The 18,644-nt window shown below is 44.0% G+C and overlaps 1 protein-coding gene across 1 annotated transcript; it reads left to right on the plus strand.

The window, feature by feature from the left end:
- The first annotated feature begins 508 nt into the window (after positions 1 to 508).
- TNFAIP3 (TNF alpha induced protein 3) lies at positions 509 to 16,756 on the plus strand. Its single transcript, XM_053974579.1, has 9 exons — positions 509 to 554; positions 3,691 to 4,003; positions 8,182 to 8,372; positions 8,598 to 8,745; positions 8,940 to 9,110; positions 9,885 to 10,065; positions 11,520 to 12,427; positions 14,262 to 14,494; positions 15,160 to 16,756. The coding sequence occupies exons 2-9, from the start codon at positions 3,691 to 3,693 to the stop codon at positions 15,442 to 15,444; spliced, it is 2,430 nt and encodes an 809-aa protein (XP_053830554.1). The 5' UTR covers positions 509 to 554; the 3' UTR covers positions 15,445 to 16,756.
- Positions 16,757 to 18,644: the final 1,888 nt, after the last annotated feature.

The following is an 18,644-nucleotide window of genomic DNA, read 5'->3' on the forward strand; positions in this document are numbered from 1 at the left end:
ACGCGACAGGGGGCCGGCCCGTGAGCGGAGCGAAGCCTGCGGAACGGGATGGGCAAGCCCCTGCCCGGGGGGAAAGGAATAAGGAAGGAAGAAATGGCATCCCGGCTCCCGAAAATCCCGTGGATGAGTCACGGCGGGCGGGGAGGCGCCGGGGCTGCCCGGCGGCGGCGCCCCCTGGCGGCGGCGGCCGCGGGTGTTGTCACAGGCCGGAAAGTCCCTGCGCTCTGCCGGTGGAAATCCCCGGTGGGGTTTTTTTGTGTTGTGTTTTCAATCTCCTTTTTTTTTTTCTTTTTTTTTTTTTTTTTTTTTTTTTTCACCCGGGCGCTTAAACAGAAAGGGAAAAAAACAAGAGGCTGGGCTCAGCCCTTCATTCCGCAGCGGCGGCAGCGGCAGCAGCAGCTCCAGCGGGAAGAGGGTGGACAGAAGGGAAAGAAGGAGCTCCGGCGCGGTGGGGGTTGATGGATTCCGAGCGCGACTCCGTGCCATCGCCTCAGCCTCGCTGCTGAGCAGGAGTCACGGCAGGATCGGCCGGAGGAGGAGCCGCCCGCGGAGAGGTGAGCGCCGCTCTGGGCAGGGCCCGGCGGAGCCCGGAGCACTTTTGCAGGAGGGCGCCTCGGGGGCCAGGCGGGTCTGGCGGCGGGCTCGGCCGTACCCCGTGTGCCGGCTCCCGGCCGGGCGGGGACGCTGTGCCCGCTGCTGCCGGCCCGGCCCCGCCGGGGCTCCGCCGCTGCTGCGGCTCGCAGAGCGGGCACAGCGCGGCCGGGCTTGCTGCGAGTGCCGCGGGGAAATCCGCCCTGGAGCTTCGGGCTCCTTCTCCTGGGAAGCTGGCGGGCCGTATTGTGTCCTTGCCACCTTGCACGCCCAGCCCCCAGCGGAGTAGTAGGTCAGGGAACTAAGAGCGCGGAACATTTACTGTGTGTAAACCAGCCCTGTGGGATCTTTAAAAGATCCTCGCTCCTCATCTTCTGATTTGGCGAAGAGTAGTACTGTGTTTTGGTTTGTACCGAGCAAAGACCCAGGCAGAAAAATCTCGGGGGGCTTAAAAGGTATTAAGCATGTTTGTTTTAGAAGTTTTAGCACTTTACGGAGAAGTTTATTACTTGCCGTTTTTCAGACAGGGGACAGAAAATGAAAATAACTTTATGAAACTTTATGAAACCATCTCAGAACAGTATTCAGCTTTCCCAAGCCCAGCATCCTCAGCATTACACCTTTAGAAAGGATGCTGTCTCTAATTATTGTTTACAGCTGTTCCTTTCTGGGAATTCCTAGTCATTACTTGTGAGAAGATTAAAGTAGCATAGCACACAGCAAAGCACAGTAGACTACAAACTAATATAACTGTAGGTCAGTTTTCTACTTTTAAATCTCCATCTTAGGTGCAAATTGAATTCGGTTTGTTTCATCACATTGATTTTGAAAATAAGGGTTGCTTGGCTCTTGCCTTGGTTCACATTTATGACTGTAAATAGCACAGGCAGTAATTTCCACGTGTGGAGGGGAAAAAATGCTAGTAGAACATAGTATCGAATAATGTAGTTTCAGTGAGTGCTTCTGTAAACTCAGTACTTTTTGTTACTTAAAGCTGGAAATAACCATTTCAAGAGTCGATGCCGGGTAGTGCTTAGTCATGTGATTGGTCTTTATTCGTGTGAAAAAAAAATCCATTGACTCAATGTTTCTACTAACATAAGTAAGGAATTCAATATTTTGGTCATCTCAGAGCAAAGTAGAGCTGTGGTTATCGCACAGTTTAGTAAGGAGTCGTTTATATTTGCTCTTTAGACACATTCATACATTTAAATACGGGATTACATAAATAGCATGTGTAAAACTATATTGGTGAGGAGAGTGGATGAGAAAATACACAATTTTCATTTTAAGGCTGTGTGCTGATGGGGGACTGATAAGAATATGCCATCTTTATTACCTAAAGGAAAGCTTTTCCATATGTTGCAAGATGTGACAGCTCTGCACTTGGTCCCTAGTGCTCTTAGGGCGTGTGACATCACCCTGAAGTAGGACTTTGTAGCATCACCTGTTTCATCTGCCTCTATTTAGAGCTTGTCGGGTTATCCTGACAAACTGTATCTCTCCATCAGCTGGTTCTCAGAGAGGTTATAGAGCTCAGCTCTTGGCGCCTGGAGTTTGAGGTCCCCTCTCACCCTGTGAGGGTCTTTTCAAAAGCTTTGGCTGGGCATTTGGAGGTGGATGTTGCCAATGGAAATGTCTGGGTGAAGAGGAGAGAGCAGCTGTTTCCCTGTGGGGAAGGAGATGCTGAAGCCCTTCTGTGCAAGAGGGGTCTTCTGCCTCCATAGACTTGGGAATGCCTTCCTGGTCAGTCTGTCAGGCTGGAATTCTTCTTCCTCTCTCTGTGCCTTCCATCTCCATGAAAAAAACGTCCTAATAGGTGCATAAACAATTTTTAGTTGTTTCTTGTTCCCATGTACTTGATGTCCAGAGATTGATACACATATATGGCTTGATACTTGTCCTTAGATTCATAATCACAATGGTGGATGCTCTTAATGTGACTAGTTGTACTCTAAACATTTTAGGCATGCATACTTTTACTTGTCTTGATGCAAATTTTGCTTTGCTTTTAAACAAAGCAAGAATGTTTGTGGACAGCATGTGGACTCCCTGTAAAAACAGGTTATTGTTGTTATTTTTGTTCTTACTGTAGTGCACAGGGGTTTTGAGGGATGTGGTCTGTACGTTTGGCTCTAACTAGCCACAAAGTTAGTGTCCTCTGAGTAAGTATTTCATTGAGTATAGCAAGTTTGAGGTGTTACGGGTTTCTTTTTTTGTTTTTCCTGCTATACCGCATGAGGCCAGAGTTACTGAAGAAAGGGATGCAGAGCAGTAAACATTACATGTCCTACTGTGGAAATATATTGGGGGTTTTGAGCCAAATGGAAATGCTTTTTCAGCTCTGTTGACTTACCACTGAGTAATAGTGGCACTGCACCCCCACACACCAGCACAAGCACTTCTGAGCCATAGCTCTACCACTTACAAAGAGCCTCAAGAAAAGTAACCTAAGCCTGTCCTCGAGTGACAAATTCCTCATCTACCATATCTGGTCACAGTAAGTATGGGACTGATACTAGCACAGCCTGCGATTCTTTGTGCTTTTTCTGTACTCTACTGACCATCACTACTCAGAATGTATGGGCTATGGAAATCTGAAATGGTCTTTAACTGCTTTCTTTTTTTTTTTGGCATGTTATCAAAACAAGAGCTTGAAATGTCCTGAAATTCAGCAAGTGCATATGGGATTACACTGTACTATTATCAATTAGTTAAGTTTCCAGGATAATTTTCCCTTCCCTTGATCTTGCCTTCTCTTATCCTTATTTTGATTTAAATGCTTTTTTTGAATGATTATGCAATTTCCTTAGTTATGCATAAATCCTCTTCAATATCACAGTAAATTATATCAGCAAATGAGTGGGATAAGCTGATCAGTGTCTGTATCTGAATAATGCAGAAAGGTTAGTGAATATGAGCTTTTAAAAAAAGTTATTTATGAAAGGCTCAGTTGGACTGCATCCACTCTGTACTTGTTTTAGGCAAAACTTCATCTCGCATCCCACCCTGAAAGTGCCTTCTCAGTCACTGCACAAGTGATAGCACTGTGATAGAAGGACACTAACATGCCAATAAAAAGATCCTTTTTCATTTCAGATGTCTTCTAGAAACATGGCTGGCCAACACATCCTTCCTCAAGCTTTGTATCAGAGCAATATGCTGAAGGCTATGAAGATCAGAGAGAGGACACCTGAGGATCTAGTCAAACTTCCCAGTGGAATAATTCATCACTTCAGGACTATGCACAGATACACCATAGAAATGTTCAGAATGTGCCAGTTTTGTCCCCAGTTTCGGGAAATGCTTCAGAAGTCCCTGACTGATCAGGCTACCCAGACTTCACTGGAGCGCCACAGGAAGCTCAACTGGTGCAGGGAAGTTCGGAGACTTGTTCCTTTGAAGACTAATGGTAAGTTACGAGCAGGTCTTTGCACTCACAGTAAAACAGGTCGTATAAATGTAGCACCTTTATTAATAGCATCTGAGTTCACATTACTGAAACAGAAGCACACGGCTTTAAAATTGTGCTGCCTTTCAGTCTGTTTTGAAATTAAAATTCTTTCCACCTGATATGCTGTCCTGAGGCTGTAGCAGACCCTTGCCTACACCACAGTATGTGAATATTGTGGAAATTTCACACATATTTTCAAAATATCAGTAACCTGTGGCACTTCAGAGTCAAGAACAAGTTAGGGAAACTTGATTTGGAACCTACTGCTTTCCCATGAATCTGACTGCTACAAGTCAGCTGCCTCATCGGAAGTGCCAAACATCCTTTAATGCCAGGCAAGAGGAGCTTTCAGATGCTTTGAGTGACCAGAGATGCATTCCCATGTATATTTAGCAGAAGCTAATATCCTTCCAATAAGCCCTGCTGTTGTAGCTGGCAGGCAATGCTTGCTTGCTGATCCAGCTTTAACAACAGTGACGGCAATAGCACTCAGAACATGGAGCCTCCCAGGAACCTGACACTGCTGTCCCTGGGGTCAGCGCTCCACTCTGGGGCTGTTCCCTCATCCTCAGCTCCATGCCTGAGTTTGCCAGCTCTTGCCTTCCCTCAGGGCCCACTGGTAACTCCCATGTGTGTGATTGACACCCATCTTTGTGCAGCACAAATTTTGAGGTGCCCTTTTCTTTCAACGGTCAGTGCTGGTTTCAGGACTTGGCTTTTGGGTTACTCTGTGTGTGTATTGCATCAAGTGCTACAAATGAAAAGGCACAGCAGTAGTGCCAAAATTTCCTGAACAGGTTGTGTTTGTCCACAGTCTTGAGCAGGAAACCTTGGCACATGACTGTAAGAGTCACCGGGCATTTTACATTCAGTGGAGGAAAGACTGGGTAATGGCTATGACTTATGGTCACGCAGCTGCAAACTTGGACTCAGGATTCCTTACAGCACAGGTTGCCCCTAACCAGGAACAATAGACTGGGACAGTGAGGACTTCAAGAAGATGAAAATACATACTCTTTGCTCAAAGAGCAGATCACAGCAGTTATAGAAACACTAGGTGTGGTGGACCTGCAGCATTGTTGAAGTCCATGTTGTGTTCTGGGTTTGCTTATTTTCATATCTGCTTGTATACATGTTGCCGTTATCTTCCTAGTCCACATTTTTTCCTTTCCAAGTTCTGCCATATTTCTCAGTCTGACTGTACACAGCTGTGTTGTACAGAAGCCATAAAAATAGACCCACTGAGTAGATGTCATTGCCCAACCTAAAACCTGACGCTGATGTGCATGTCTATAACTGTTGTAGAGGCATTGACCTTCTGGTGGGCTTTTTGGGCTGCCTCCGTATTGATGTAAAATTCTCATGACTGCGATTAGGGGTGTGCACAGAAGTCACAGAATCTTGAGCTTTGGAAGGACCAGAGTTGCAGTCAAGGCAGGCAGTGCTTTGCACATAACGGGAAGGTAACATCACTCCAAGTGTTGGATCTTAAAAATCTCACTCAAACATATTTTCTAGGAAAATGGACAATGTGCACAATTTTTGCCCAGGGCAAAGAGTAGCAGTTTTAGAATCCCCCATCTCCCGTCAATACAAATCCTGCAGGAGTTAATGCTGCCTGGACAGACCCTTGTTGGCGACCACATTACATTCAGCAACAGTGACCTTCTTTATTTCTTGACCATTGGCTAGTGTTACACGTGGGAGTAGTGTGGACTTGGATCCCACCCATGAGCAGGCGTACCTGTATGCAAGGTGCTGAAATATTAGGGCAGGTTGAGGGAAGGCAAAGCAAGATTTGTGGTCTCCCCATACACTGAGCAGACAAAGAACTTGGCTTCAGTTCAGTGCTTCAGGGTCATTAAGTGCAGGAGTAGGAGTGGCTTTGGAGACTTGTGGGTTATGCAAAGTAGTTGCATAGAAGGACCTTTGTAGGTGAAAGAAGGTAGATTTGACTGTAGGAAAGGATCTCTGAAAGAAGTGCAGAAGCCTGGAGAAGCCCTGTATTATCCCAGAAAACAACTTTTGTTTTTCTCCCATGTGGCATGAAAAATATTTTTTAAACATTTAGCTGCTTAACCCATAGATACGGGAGGAATATGTTAGTTCTCTCAGTTAACAGTGGACTTTCTTCAGAAGATTCTGGGTTTTTTTCTGATTAAGGTTGTAGCTGTTGAAAACAGAGAAAGTATCTCCTACGGGATCTTTTGATGTATATTTTACCTAATATGTTTGTGAATCTCTGGAGTGGTGGGGTTTTCTTAATTAAAAAAGCCACTTTGAATCACCACATATTTCTTTGCAGACATCTGAATGGAGATAGAAGGAAAGCAGTAGGAGGTACAAAAATCGAAACTGTTAGGGTTTTTTCTTCTTTTTTTTTTTTTTTAATTTAAAAATTCCAGCATCTATTGGCTGTAGAGATTTCACTTGTATAATGAATTGGCATTCATTCCAGCTCGCCCAGCCACACCCCCTGGGAAAGTCCGAGGGAGGCCACTCTGCACCCGCAGAACAAAAAGTACAACTGTTGCTCAATTGCTAGTCAAACGGTGTGGGGGAATTCCAAGTGCTGTGTAAGGAATTTTGGGCAGTGCTTCTAAATAAAGAACCGAAAGTGAGCTCTCAGAGAGACAAAAAATTCAGTCTTATCTTTGCTCTAGATTTTGCAAAGGGAAAATTTTAATGGGATTAATGTCATCTTTCTTGGTCAGAAGGAAACACAGTCAGTTTTTCTGTCTTAATGGTTGTTCCCTGATTTTTGAGCTCAAGTAAGCAGCCTGCAGAGTTGAAGTAAGCTTTGCAAGATAGCAATCAGAAAACAGAAGGCAGTTGCAGGAACCTGATATGCACCAATCCCATAACAATTTATGAAGCATTGAGTAGATTTCAAATTATATCTTATTTGGGAACTGGAGTCTGTTGTAGGCTTTTCTCTGCAATTTCACAGAATAAGTAGCAACAGTGTTCACAAATGGTGTAATTGAGCTCATCATGTATGTGGCAAACTGGGTTTAATTTTTTTTGTGGGAGTTCTTTGAGTGGGTTTGTTTGGGTTTTTTTTTCACGTGAGAAAAATTTAGTAGCTTTACCAGGGTTGATGTCGTCTATTCCAAGAAAATTGCTGTGGTTTCTTAGCATTATGTGAATCTGTTTACCACTGTGGTAGGCATCAGACCTAGTTTTGCATCTGAGGACGTGACAGGAATGATTCTTGATGTCTCCCTTTCAGGGGAGACATCCCCTTTTGAAGAAGATAGCTAGAGATAGAATTTGAAACCCAGACATAGATATATTTCTTGTCACACCTTTTAATTAAGTTAGTTATCGCCTCTGAGTCTCAATTTCCCCTCTGAAACTGCAGAATATCACAATCTTTCCTACCTGTGAAGAGGAATTTTTCAATGCAAGGAGATTGTGTAAAATAAAATCGAATCAGTTTTTCATTAACTTCGTTTTAATTTTGTGTTTTAAAATCAGCCCTCTAAATAATATGTATGTATTATGTAACAACCCAAAACGCTATCATTTCTGAGAGGAAGACCAGAGGTGTTCCTATGATTGCTTTATATAAATCATCTGCCATTCCCTTTGTGTCTCCTTTTTTATTACAATTCCTCCATCAAGCACAGCTAAGTGCCAAGCAGTGCTCATCAGAAGATGTGAGGCTTGGTGTTACTATAATATTTTCTTAATGGTTTCCATTATCTCAACCTCATGCTATTGGGTGTATATTTGTATAAACACCAATGAGGGAGATTTACATCTTTTTTTTGTAATTTTAAGATGACTTCGTTGTGTTTAAAAAGCTATTTCAGCTTTGTTTGACATTTGTAGTTGACCCCAAAATTTAGTTTGTGATATCAAAGTTAAGTAAGATAGGTAAGGAGCATTGCTGGATGACAGCTTAACTTGGACTGGTACAGAGACAAAACCAGTAGGGAGGGAAGTTTTTTTTTCTGTCTCTGAACAGAGATCATAACTTAGGTCTCCTTTTCTACAACCCTTCTGTCTGAGGATTAGAGAGAAGTGCACAGGGAATATGCATATGTGTGGTGTAATTCTACATCCCTCAGGCTTGTGGCATTTTATTTAAGTAGCCATTTGAAAATAATGCACTCTGTCTTTTTTTCCAGGTGATGGAAATTGCCTTATGCATGCTGCATCGCAGTACATGTGGGGTATTGAAGATCTCGACCTTGTCTTAAGAAAAACATTGTTTAGTGCTCTCAGGGAGATTGACACACGGAACTTGAAGCTCCGCTGGCAGCGAGAGGCTGTTAAATCCCAGGAGTTTGTAGAAACAGGACTCCATTATGACACCCGGGTAAGGCGGCCTGAGGGAGTGGTGCTGTTTTCTGAGTGCTTGCCAGCGTTGCCTTGCTGATTCTGTTTGCTTTGTGGCTTCACGGATTCTGTCATTAATGGAGAGCAGAAATAGTCTTCCTTTGGAGGAAATGGGAAAATGTGATTATTGGAGCACTGCTGTGCTGCAGCTGGTTCCTGACTTCCATGTCTTTGAACCATTGGTGACAGCTGTTTCTTTCCTCAGAACTGGGAGGAGGAGTGGGAATACCTCATTGAAATGACCTCCCCAGAAATATCTGGGGCTCAAAATAGGCTTCCCTATAATGCGCTGGAAGAAATCCACATCTTCATACTTGCTAACATCCTCAGAAGGCCAATCATTGTTCTTGCAGGTGAGTTGCCTGGTCAGTCATCCCACTGGTGTTACCCTTGTGCTGTGTTAGTAATCTTAGGCAACAACTGTTGTTTTCAGGTAGATACACTTCAGAACACGGTGTTTTCAGCAATTATTATAAAACCCCCAGCATACATTTTTTCTTGCCTGTAGCACATACTTATTTGTGTTTTCTTTTTCTTCTTTATGCAGATAAAGTGGTTAGAAGCTTAGAGTCAGGCTCCAGTTTTGCTCCTCTGAATGTTGGTGGTGTTTACTTGCCTCTCCTGTGGCCAGCTGAAAAATGCTACAGATACCCAATTGTGCTTGGCTATGACAACATGCATTTTACACCACTGGTGACTCTGAAGGATAGCGGGCCAGGTATTTTTCAAGTAGCTCATTTGGTATTTATGTTACTTCTTCAAAACCACTCTGCTGATAAAGCATTTGAAATATGATCTGGTTTAGATTTGCATTTTTAAAGTTAAATAAGATTAATTTGAAATATATTCCTAAAATGTGAGCAGAAAGAGCTTTGTCTGTGAATCTGAGTAGAAACTAAAGGTTACCTTCAAGATATTCATTGAAAGTAGAGTACAGCTCACCTGCTTGCAGGCTGGAGTTGGTCAAAGGGTTACCTCTGCTTTATTATGTTCTGGCCTCCTTTCCACATTGTAAGAGAAGAAGCTTTGAAGGATGCAGTCTCACAGCAGAGTACCACTGCCTGACAGGAATAATGAAATATATGCTTTACCATTTTTAATGCATCTCTTCTGAGTGGACAGCAGTTCTCTAGGTTCAGGTTACAGCATCATCCCACCAAAAGGCATAACAAACAATAATAAAGATCTACAATCTTGTTCAAGTGGAGAAGATCATTGCTATGGGGACATTAAAACTACTGTGCAATGGGGCTAAGTTTGTGATGTAGCTGTGTTTGCAACCTCCCCCAGTGGTACCATGCAGAAACTCCTTGCTCTGCCCAGCTGTTCTCCTCTCTCTCAAAAATTTAGTGGTGGTATCTCCATGTGTTGCATTTTATGGTTATGCCTGTCTGGTTATGCTTGTGTAAATATACATATACACACACATATATGTATGTGTGTCTGTGTGTATGTGTGTGTGCATGTGTTAATCCATCTTGTTTTCCCACAGAAATCCGGGCTGTCCCTCTGGTCACCAGTGAGCAAGGCAGATTTGAGGATTTGAATGTGCACTTTCTGACAGATGCAGAAGAGAGGGAGAAAGAGCAGCTGCTAAAAGACTACTTGATAGTGATAGAAATTCCAGTGCAAGGCTGGGATCATGGTACAACTCATCTAATTAATGCTGCAAAGTGAGTGTCATTCCTGTTTCCTCAAAGTTATATTATTTACAGAGGTGGGACAAGCTGGGCAGCCCAGCGTGTCCTTTTGGTCTTTCCTTCCTTCCTAGGTGGCCCATGTGTTTACTACCTGAAATATGAAACACTGGCATTACTGTTGATATGTTTTGAAGTAGTATGAGCTGAGGCCAGTCTCAAATTTAAAGGCAAAAATGTATTCAGATTTAGCTAACTGAAACTAGCATTTTAGAAGAAAAAATCCATTTGATCAGTTTCACTGACTTTTGGATTACACAGGAGGGTGGCTGAAAGGTAGTTAAATGCAGGAACTAGTTAGCCCAAGCTCTTGTGCTTTGTGTAAGGGCACATTGTATAATGGGCAGTTGGTGTAATTTTGGCTGCTCTGGGCAAAGTGCTTGGCAGTATGTTCTGAGCACAGATGCCTCAACACCCTGGGCTGTTCCGTGTGGCAGCAGGCAGGAAGCTGTGGCCAGTGGAGGAACCGGCATCTCTGCTGGTCCCCCTGATTATTGAGCATCAGTAGTATGCAGGGAGCAGCTGGCAACACCCATCAGCTTCTCATATTCAGTGGACACTGGCAATGATGCCCAACCAGTCCCCTCAGAACTGATGGAGGAGAATAACTCCCTGTATCCTCTGTCTTTGCTTCCACTATGACTTGTAGAGGAATCTTCATGCTGTTGGCTGGTTCTGGTGTAGGGGCCTGGAAAATTGAAGTCCTTCTACCTGAAGGATATATGCACACGTAAAGGGTAGCACTTGAGCTTCCCTAGTTGCTCTGCCTAGATGTGTTCCAGAGTATTGCCAGAAATGTTAGCTCCTCATCCTACCAACTGTGGCATGGTGAAGCTCCAGTGTGGGGTTTTCCTTGCAGCTGGAGGCAGAGTAAGCATTGCACACACCACACTGAAGCCCCACAGTTTGTTAGAAACATTCTGCTGGTAGGTACAGACCCAACAGGGCAGAACCAGGAGCAGATTTCATGATAAACTGTATCATGAAATGCTGAGCCCACTGTAGGAAGGGCTTATTCTTAGTGTGTGTTGGTGAAGAAAGGGGTCTCCTACTCTAACCTCTGCTCAGTTGCGCATTGGTCCTCAGAGAAATTCACCATTTGGGGGACTTCTGCTTCTGAGAGATTACCCATATTCTTTGTGCAAACAGCTCTTAGACAGAAAACGCTCACCTGGCAAAGCCTTTTAAGAATACTTCTGTTTAGCATTGTGTCAAGACATTTATTTCAGATGTGAAAGTCTCCATCACTGAACACCTGCTTTTAAAATTATTTCCATTTACAGCAACAGTGTAACATCCCAGATCTTCTGTCTGAGTAATATAGATGTGCATTAAATCTACATTTCCTTCCCACATTGCTTGTATTTGCTTCCACCCCCACCATCTGCTCTTTTCAACCACTGATGCAATCTTCCTTTTTTGGCTGTCAGGTTAGATGAAGGCAACCTACCCAAAGAAATAAACCTCGTGGAAGATTACTTTCAACTTGTACAGCATGAGTACAAGAAGTGGCAGGAGAATGCTGAACCTGCTAGAAGAGAGACATGTTCCAGGAACAGACAGGATCTGTCACTTTCCCAGCTCTCCCTCTTACAGATGAAATGTGAAACGCCAAATTGCCCTTTCTATATGTCTGTGAACACCCAGCCTTACTGCCACGAATGCTTTGAGCAGAGGTCCCAAGGAAACAAAGGAAGAAAGCAGACCTCCAAAGCAGCACCTGAGAAACTGAAGGCAGCTGGGTCAGGCTCCTCCCGTGGGGATATTTGTGAACCTGGGGGATGGACATCTGAAGGGCCTATAACAGAGCCTCGCTCTGCGCCTCCGACCGCTCCGAGCCTTTTCCTGTACAGTGAAACCACAGCCATGAAGTGCAGGACCCCAGACTGTCCCTTCACTTTGAATGTGCAACACAATGGGCTGTGCGAACGCTGCTACAACTCCAAGCAGCTCAGTCCCTGCAACAACTTGGATGACCAGAGACACTTAGATTATGCCACATGTAAAATGTGCCATCAAAAGGCCAAGAGGACCTTCAATGGTATATGCAGCACTTGCTTCAAAAGGTCTACAGAGCAGTCCCCAAATGGCAGTCCCACTTTCCTGCCCACCTGCCACCAGAGATCAACATCTGACCCGTCCCAGATCTCACAGATCCTCCAACACTCCTGCTATCAGGGTCCCAACAGCCATGGCAAGGAGCCCTCACCAGCAGCACTGCCTCCCGAGGAGAACAGGGGAGGCAACCTCTGTAGGAAACCTGGTTGCAAGTTTTTTGGGACATCACAAAATGAGGGCTTTTGCACACTGTGTTTCTTTGAGTACAGGGAAAACCATGGTAAGTGGAGATGAAGTGAGCTTTGACACACTTTGGCTGCAGATCAGCCTCCTTGAACTGTGAAGTTCTGCATGTACTGGGTGATAAAAGAGCAGGGGGTGATGAAAACAGTGTGAGGAGAAGGTGATTTTCTGTCTTTTATTATCCCATTTTCGTGGTTTAACCCCAGCCAGCAACCAAGCCCCACACAGCCGCTCGCTCACTCTCCACCAGCAGCTCAGGTAGTGAATAGAAAGCGTAAAAGCTGGAGAACTCATGGGTTGGGATAAAGAGAGTTTAATAGGAAAAGCAAAAACTGCATACACAAGCAAAGCAAAACAAAGAATTAATTCGTTGCTTGCCATGGGCAGGCAGATGTTCAGGCTGTGTCTTCTCCCATGCACCCTTGCCAGCAGGGCAGTCTGAAAAGCAGAAAAGGCCTTGGCTCTGTGTAAGCCCTGCTTAGCAATAACAAAAACATCTCAATATTATCAACCTTGTGCTCAGCACAAATCCAAAACACAGCTCCATACCAGCCACTATGAAGAAAATTAACTTTACCCCAGCCAAAACCAACATACCATAAAGGGGAACATGGCAGAAGTGTGAGAAATCTGTGAAATCTCCTGTAAACTTCCTTTCAGCTTTGATGGAAGCAAAACCAACTCAAAAGGGGGTGGATTTTGATACCTCCCTATCATGCAGTGCCATCATGGTTTGATATGAATTTTCCTCACAGCTAGATAAATTGTAGAGGTCAGTGAAGGAAACACTCTAAATGTATGGAAGGTACTGAAAATCAGTCATGTTAGCAAGGTGTTTAAAAAGCCTTGAAGAATCTGTAGATCTTTATCTGTTCTGGACGTAACGGGTATAATGCTCTGGAGTAACCACTGTAGTTGTCTTGACCAGCAGAGCAAGTAGAATTTGACTGTAGGTAATTAGCTTGTATTTTGGAGTAACTTTGGAGTGTGTTGTTATACTCTACCTTGAAATCTTCCTTGCTAATACCCTGTGTGTGGATGCACATGTGTTTAAAGACTGACTTTCAAAAAGGCAATAGTTTGTGAATAAATTACAGCATGAAATCTTCATCTTTCATGCTACTGCCCTGTTTCAGAAGTAAAGATCCCTTAGGTATAGAGCCTGAAAGGCATATGTAAGAGAGAATTGTTACTTATCTCTTCAGAATATTTAATTGCTGCTAAGTTTGCCGATACAAATAAAGAAGCATGGAATAGGTTGGGTTGGAAGGGACCTTTAAAAATCATCTAATTCAACTCCCCTGCTGTTGGCAGAGACATCTTTCACAACACTGAACTTTCCACATGCATTCAGATTAGGGAACTTCTGTGCCAGCTTGCAATACCTTATTTTCCAGCATTGCTCACAATGAAATTTTTTTTCCTTCAGATTGTGGAATATATAAGATTGCTTCATGAGACTAAGAAGTATAATGCACTTTTTCCCCTTAAGCTCTGTACCACTGTACTTCAAGTGTCTGATATGACTGAAATGGGGGAGGCTGAAATGGGTAGGTCACAGATGACAGTCAAAGGTGAAATTTGTCGTGACTTCAGTGTGATCTAGGTTTCCTACTTAGGGCAAGTTTTTCCCAAATCATCTGTTTCAACAACTTATATGAAAATCAGGCCGCATTAGCATGCTTATGTATCTAACATGAAGAAAGATGTACCAACTGGGGGAGTCTCAGGATTGTCAAAAACCTATGTTTGAGGCTAGCTGATATTTTTAATTTATTTTCATTTAGGGTGGGGAGCTTTTTTTAGCTGCCTTTTGTCATCAGATCTATTGGACACATTCAAACTGCTCCTATTCATGCTTTGCTTTACAGACAGTGTTTTGCTACGGCACCAGAGGAGATCTCAGAGGAAGTCTTCAGCAGCAGATCAGATGGGGAGCTCCGCTGCCGGCTTCCATAACACGGTATCCTGCCAGCGGCGCGACTGCAGCACCCTGGGCAGCACAATGCTCGAGGGGTACTGCCAGAACTGCTTCATTATAGCCCAGAACCAGCGATTCCAAGAAGCCAGAAGGACAGAAGAACAGCTGGTGAGACAGCCAGAAGTAAGTATGAACTTCTCAAAATCTTCTTCTTGTTTAGCGCTGCATGTTTTTCTCTTGTGGGAACAACTTGGGATCCATACTAGAAAATCCTCAAATGGCTGCATCTTAACTATCGTGGAAAGACAAGCACAGAGCATACCATGAGTTTTTTCTGCTGCAGTTGAGCAGCACTCATAAAAAGTCATTCTCAGTTTACGGTTGTCATGGCCATGCTCAGTTTTACCTCCGCTGGGATTTTGCCAGCAATTCCAGTGGAAGCAATTGGACCAACAGCTAGGTTGTTTTATTGATTGGGGAAGGATTTTTGTTCTTACCCTTAGAGCTGTGCAGCTGTGTCAAGGGGTTCAAGTTGCATTTTTGATTGAGTCCATCACAGATTGTGTTTGTTCCAGATAAAGCTTTTCTAAATTTGGGTTGTTTTGGTCCTTTTAGAATTGAGGGTTGCCAAAGATAAAAAAACCAGTATTTTTTCCTAAGAAATGACAGAATTTGTGATTTTTCTTTGGTAAAACTCAACTTGGCTCTTGGTACTGCACTTTGTAGAAGTACCTGTGAACAATCCCCAGTTGGTTACCTATACAAACCACAAGCAGAGCAAAAAGGAAATGAAAAGCCATTTGTGCTGCCAGCACAGCAACTGACAATGTGTTTTAATATTTTTCAAGAGAACAGGGCAGCACAGAGGAGATGCGCAGCGAGCAGCATTGAGTACCCAGAAGAGACAGTGTGCTGTGGCTTCGTGTAGAAACAACCTGGCCTGCAGAAATGATGACCTGTGCCCGGAGTGCCGGCACCTTGGTCAGCTGCCACCATCAGGGAGTGCCAGGGAGCCAGTGGCACAGGAGCCTCCCAAGCAACGCTGCCGAGCCCCTGCCTGTGATCACTATGGCAATGCCAAGTGCAACGGCTACTGCAATGAATGCTACCAGTTCAAACAGATCTATGGCTAGTGGGGAACAAGAAAGCAATACCAGCTACTTCCTTCCCTGAAATGGTGCTACGTCCAAAACACTTAACCGTCCTGAGAGTGGGAGGCTGGGGGGAAACATAAGCTGTCTGCTCAGATCATGTTTATTCCCAAGAACGGGAATAAATTTCTACTTCCTCTAAACACTGCATACAAGGACTGCTGAGAAGGTCACATTGCCTTCTGCACAGAGCTCTCGTTCATGACTAAGCTCCTACAATGCCATATTTAATTCTTGGACTTCCCAGGAGGAAGTGTGAAGCATTTGAATCCAAAGAACTTCTCAGGTCTGCCTGTTTCTCAATACCTCCCCTCTCCCAGGCAAGGAGCCAGGTCTGCTATCAGAGGTGCAGGACCTTTTTATGGTTGCATACATCAGTCAGGGGCAAGTCCTTCCTAAATGGGATTAGCCGGGACAGACTGATGCTACTTCAGTTGATATCTGAAGAACCATGATTTGGTTTGCCCATGTCCTTGCTGTTCTTACAGAACTCACCAGGGCAGGAGCTCCCGCAGGCATTTAGGGTGATAACTGCAAGCATTTCTGTGTTTGCAGAGCCCTCAGCAAACCACAGCCAAAAATAAGACCAGCACTGGTCTGCTCCTTTAACCTAACCAGCATGTAGATCCTTTCCCAAATTCCAAGACAGCTGGGAAGACAGAAGTTGCAGAAGAAATGCATGTGATGGTGAAAATCTATCCGGCCATTTCCCACTTGTGTGGAAGGAATTACCTCCAACAGACAAGAAAAACCCAAATGCCCTTTGTCTTCACTTCTGAAGCAAGATTGACTCTTGTCTCTCTTGCACTGCAAATTTCAGGAGTATGTGTGTGCTGTTCATACCCTCTTTCTCCATTTCTGTCACACTTTCTGTCATTGTTAATGTGATTCTGTTGCCACGCGAACAGCTGGGAGCTCAGTAACGAATTCTTCAGGGCTGAGATTTTACTCCTGAAGTTTATGCATCCACTTCTCAATCTGCAATACTTTCTTTAGCAACCTCAGGTTTACCATTGTGCCTGTTACCTGCTTCTCTCATCTTCTTTTACACCTTTTAGGTTTTCAGCATCTGTTTTGCTGCTATGATTTTGGAGGTGATATCTCTTCTAACTTGCTTCTCAAGTTTAAAATCTTTTTCTAGTTACTAAAAAAAACAGTTTCTAAAAAGAAAAAAAAATAAATAACTCATCACTTATTTCTGTTAAATTTTATATATTTTGTGAACCTTAATGTGAACATATGTTTTATTAAAATATTTATATTATTTGAAACAATGCAATTTGAAATTTGCACAGCTAGGATTTTTTTACATATATTTACTCTAGTGTTGAAAGTTACAAACTTAAATGTATAATTGAAAAACTTTCTCTGGTATAAAGAAATAAATTATTGAAGGATTGAATTTGTTATTTTTATATCTGTGCGAGAGAACACAGTTGAGGAGGGGACACTCCCAGAAGGAAGCCTTTCTGTTCAGCATTACCATTCAGCATGTTACTACTGCTCCTTGGTGCAGATGATGCAGCCAAGTGCTTTGAAGAGGTGATAGATAACTTGCTGTAAGTGGGCGTTCTCTCAGGAAGGGCTCTTGGTTCTCTTGAAGGACCTGGGCGTAAGGAGTTGGTTCCTGTGAGCGCAGAGTATTTTCAGTCCCCAGAAGAATGACTGTGGGAGAGTATGGATGGTGCAGGAGCAACAAAACCTAAGCTACAGTGATTTGCCTTGGCTTTCTGTGTTAATCCATCCGTTATTTCCGCAATTCCCAACAAGTGCTGCTTGAGTGCCACCCTGGGAGGTGGTGTTGGCAGCACATGATCCCAGCCTCCACACAGCTGTGTGTGCAGCCCCAAAGGCACAGATCAGGCCTACAACCTTCCTTCTCCCAGGGACAGCAGGGAAGCCTTGGCATCAGAGTTGCTCAGGAGTTCATGAAGAGCAAGTTGCCAACTGCTGTTTGAAAAACTACATGAAATCAGTGTTTTCTTCTCATCCCAAGCTCAGCCTAACCCAGCCTCCTTGCCAGGGGATTTCTTCACCATAACTCCTGTGCTGGCACTCAGGTGTTTCAGACCTCTGCCTAGACAGGCAATACTGCACACTATCATGGCTTTTAGGTGTTGCTCATGACCTGAAATAAAAATATGAGCCCAGGCTGCAAACACCCCTGTGCAGTCAAAGACACTTTCCTAAGAGGCTGACCTCAGCTCAGTTGCTGTCTGTCCTGGCTAAATCTTTAAGCCATAGCCCAGCTCCCTCTGCACTCACAGAGCTTACCTCTGCTTTCAGAGCATACAACCTAGAAGTCAGCCTACACCCCAGAGCAGAGCCTGCTGGAGCTACCAACCCCATCTCTACAGCATAATTCTCTTTTACAAAATCTGTTGACCAGTACCCACCTTACCCTTTCTTTACAACTCATGCAACTCACACATCCCTGTGATTCACTGAACTTTGCACCAGGCAGACACCTCAGTGGTGAAAGAACAGACAAATATTGGGAGGGACATCTGCAGCCAGGCAGCAGGAGATGGAAGCAGCTCACAGCATCCACTCTCAGCAGCCACCAGCCCCCGCCCACTGAAAAGACAGGACCTGCATCATGACGCTCTCAGAATCAGGAGGCTGATTTACTCCACTTGCTATTAATTGCAACTTCTGCAGAGAGGAAGGATTTCAGATCAAATGCCCCAGATCCCACTGATTTTTCTCTGCTGTTTTCTGGGCCCATTACTCATAACCCTTGTGTCACATGAGGCTGGTCTCATTCTGAAGCTCCCATGTAAATGAGTGCCCAGCTTGTCTCTTGTGATTTACTTGTGTGGGAATATTAGAGCTAGCGGGGCCTTTTTTAATAAATACTCTGGTATTTCCCTTATGTCCCATGGGGATTTTGACCCTCTTGATGCTTTCTGCTCTTTGTCCAGACAACTCTTCAAGTTCATCTATTTTTCCTTCCTGTTCTGCAAGAGAGAACTTTTATTTGGAGTCTCCCTTTTTGTGACCACTTCACTTAGAAAAGAAGGCTCTTTTCTAAGACACATATCTTTGATAGCCAGAGATTTTTCCTTAGCAGAAAGGCAAAACTAGTAGAGAATCTTAGAATTGTTAAGATTGGAAGAAATCACCAAGATCACACAACAGTCCAACTGTTAACCTAATACCACTAAACCATGTCCCCAGGT

Source organism: Vidua macroura, chromosome 3 (assembly GCF_024509145.1).
Source record: "Vidua macroura isolate BioBank_ID:100142 chromosome 3, ASM2450914v1, whole genome shotgun sequence".
Classification (NCBI taxonomy): Eukaryota; Metazoa; Chordata; class Aves; order Passeriformes; family Viduidae; genus Vidua; species Vidua macroura.